The following is a 3,206-nucleotide window of genomic DNA, read 5'->3' on the forward strand; positions in this document are numbered from 1 at the left end:
CCGAGAAACATGCAAAACGGGACGGAAAACATGAAATTTTGCAATAATCTTACACCACCCTTGCACGAAACGACGATAATTTATCTAATTTCATAGACAACAGAAGACTATATTTTTTCTACATAACCCCCCCTGAATTTAAAGCTGAATCCGCCCCTGTTTCTCCTCAACTTTAAAGTTTTAATTTGACAACATTTTTATTAATTTGTTTTGGTTTTTTTCCGCCCGTCCCTTACCTCCATCCTCTCCTTATCACTTATTTTGCATGCATTTGGTCAACAATTGCACGTCTATTTGCATGCCGTCGTCGTTAGAGATTCGCTCGACAACCCCCACGAAAGAGAAAAGAAAGCGGCCGAAGAAAGTGCAAGCGAAGTCCATGAACCCCTATAAACAACACTCGAAATTTCTGTTCACTTCGCTTATATCTGAAGACCGGGAGCTGGGCGACATGGATTTCGGGCATTTGGTGAAACCGAGCGTGCAAAGTGGCGCAATGAATATCGACCCTCAAAGCGCCTTTAATAGTCTCAAGAGCGAAAACGAGCAAAGTAACTTGGGGGATGTCCAATCTGCTTTCTCCTCCCTAAAACCCCTTTTAGCAGGTAATTCGGGGAAGAAGATAAGCGAAGGCTTGCCCGGACCCCCTCTTGACCTGAAAGCGGTTATCATCAAGGCCAGATTTGTGATTTTGAGCTGGAAGCCTCCGCAGGAAAACAGTCAACTTGTGGAGGCTTATTCGACGTATTTCAGGCAGGAGGGCAGCAGCAGGTGAGCTTTAGGAGCCCCCTATGGAAAACGTTTGTTGCATTTTTCCCTTGGGCCTTTAGGGAACGTTGCCAAAACACCAGCCGATCGAAACTGGAGGAAATCCACATCGGAGATCTCTGGCCTGGCAAAGTTTATCATTTCCGAGTGGTTCCGCTCAGTGCAAACGGCGCAGGAGTGTCTTCGGATATTTTAACAGTCACGACCCAGTCAGAGGAGCACGTTCCCAGTGCGCCCCAAAATTTCATCGCCTACGCCACAAGTCCAAGGAAAATCCACATTAACTGGAAACCCCCAGAAATAGCCAATGGAAAGATATCGAAATACACCATTTACTATATGGAGGTAGTGGGAGTTCTTTGGTCTCAATTTCAGCGGTTAATGAAAGAAACATTCTTCTAGACTACGTCTTCAGTGGAGCACAGTGTGGACACAACAGAGGCGTTTTTCGAATTGAACAGCCTCAGCCCCAATATTGAGTACAGCATTTGGGTGGTGGCAGTGAACGAAAAAGGCGCGGGCGCCGCCACTGAAGAGAAACTCGTCCGGACCTTCAGTGCACTTCCTTCAGATGCCCCGAGCAATATCACCTTTGAACCGTCCAGCACCGTAAGTTTCAGCTCCAACTTGCACTGCAAATGACGTTATTTTTAATGAATTTTCAGAGTATCGTAGTTAGGTGGGAGCCGCCTCCTGTGGAGGCGCAAAACGGCGCCATCCTGGGCTACAAGATCAAATATAGGAAAGCCGGGAAAGGCAGAAGCACCATTTATACGACTCCAGCCAGTGAGCGCCACTATGTGATTAAGGACCTGGAAAGAGGTTCCGCCTACCAGATCAGACTGTGGGCGATGAACATCAACGGCACCGGGCCGGCCTCTGAATGGGCAGAAGTCGATACGTTCGAGAACGATCTGGATGAAAGTGCGGTGCCTGGCGAACCATCCGGGTTGAAATGTGAGCTTCAAACCAACTGCCAGGATTTTCTTAAATAAGGTGTTCAATTTCAGATCGCGCCACTTACGACAAGTTGTATGTGATGTGGTCGCCTCCGGAGAACCAAAACGTTAGAGTGCGGCACTATATAATTGGCTGGGGTAAAGGAATCCCAGATATTTATGCGACTGAAGTGGATGAGAGGAACCGCACTTTCATCATAGAGGGACTAGGTGGGAGGGGGATTTTTGTCGTTGCAATTTCCACACTCAGCAGTTTCAGACCCAAACTCGGAATACGTGCTGAGCATTCGAGCTAGCAACAATGTGGGTCCAGGCCCTTCAATCTACGCAACTGCAAAAACTCAGGACGAGCCCCCGCCTGAGCCTGCCGCGGCTCTGATGCCGCCCATCGGCCTAAAGGCGCAAGTTCTGAGCACAACCTCTGTGGTTCTCTACTGGACTGATCCTACTTTGAAGCAGAGTCAAGTAAGTGAGGAAACCTTGGCCTCTGAGCTATTTAACGTGGTGTTTTTGCCTGATTCAGTACGTGCGAGACACGCGATACTATAAAGTTAAGTATACAGCGGATAATTCCGCGAAAACCAAGATTCTGAACGTGACGGGGTTGAATGTGATGATCGACGATCTGAAGCCGAACACTTTGTACGAGTTTGCAGTTAAATTAGTTAAAGGTATGGTTGCGCACGAAGAGTTTGCGTGTTGATTGCTGGGAGTGTTGTAAATTGCAGGTCGCAGGGAGAGCTCTTGGAGTATGGTAGTGCAAAATCGCACCTGGGAAATGCCCCCCGACGTCGCACCCAGAAACGTAGATGTGCACTTGAAAGATGAAGACTCACAGCTGGTTGAAATCACCTGGCTGCCGCCCAAGACCTCAAATAGTCGCACCACTGGTAGTTTAGAGCGCCCCGGCAATATTTCTTTAAAAACCGTGTATGTTTTTTCCAGGCTACGTAATCCTGTTCACGGAAAACAAGAATAAAACTGATGCCCTTTGGCAGGCGCTGGCCGTCAAGGGCGATAATCATTCGAGTATTATTTATGACTTGAAGCCCTTCACGGTCTACTACTTTAAAGTTCAGGCGCGCAACAGTCGGGGCTATGGGCCCTTTTCCAGCATCGTCTCGTTCCGGACAGGACAAAGTACGTTTTTCCTTTCATTTGCTCAGGTTTCCTTGCGTAACTTTTTTTCAATTAGTTTTGAGTTTCTTTTTCCGTTAGTTTGATTTTTGGTTTATTTCCGTTTCATTAGACGTTGCACGCCATGCGCCGATTCAAGGAATTACAGGTAGTTTTTTTTTATTTGAGTTAAAAATTAATTGTACATACTTTCCTGACTGTGTTTCAATTCCAAGTGAAATTCATTCCTGAGTTTCAGTCATTTATAGTCTCTATTTATCAATCAAAATACGTTTCGGTGTATTTTCCACCATCATCAGTTTTTATGTGTAGCGTTGTTGCTGCTTTAAGCCTTGGCATGCA

General features: G+C 46.5%; 1 protein-coding gene across 2 annotated transcripts in view; it reads left to right on the forward strand.

The window, feature by feature from the left end:
• The window catches only part of LOC109536374 (neogenin), a gene marked incomplete in the record, with an annotated part of 34,863 nt that overhangs the window by 27,667 nt on the left and 3,990 nt on the right, over positions 1-3,206 (forward strand). The window contains 11 exon segments of one of the 2 annotated variants that reach the window (XM_048667318.1): positions 315-551; positions 603-771; positions 831-1,113; positions 1,171-1,377; positions 1,434-1,725; positions 1,779-1,937; positions 1,987-2,192; positions 2,251-2,398; positions 2,456-2,617; positions 2,673-2,867; positions 2,977-3,012. In XM_048667318.1, the coding sequence (XP_048523275.1) occupies positions 315-551; positions 603-771; positions 831-1,113; positions 1,171-1,377; positions 1,434-1,725; positions 1,779-1,937; positions 1,987-2,192; positions 2,251-2,398; positions 2,456-2,617; positions 2,673-2,867; positions 2,977-3,012 (2,094 nt within the window). 2 annotated transcript variants of the gene reach the window in all.

Source organism: Dendroctonus ponderosae, unplaced genomic scaffold, assembly GCF_020466585.1.
Source record: "Dendroctonus ponderosae isolate FM_Combo_2020 unplaced genomic scaffold, Dpon_F_20191213v2 Dpon_F_20191213_6, whole genome shotgun sequence".
Classification (NCBI taxonomy): Eukaryota; Metazoa; Arthropoda; class Insecta; order Coleoptera; family Curculionidae; genus Dendroctonus; species Dendroctonus ponderosae.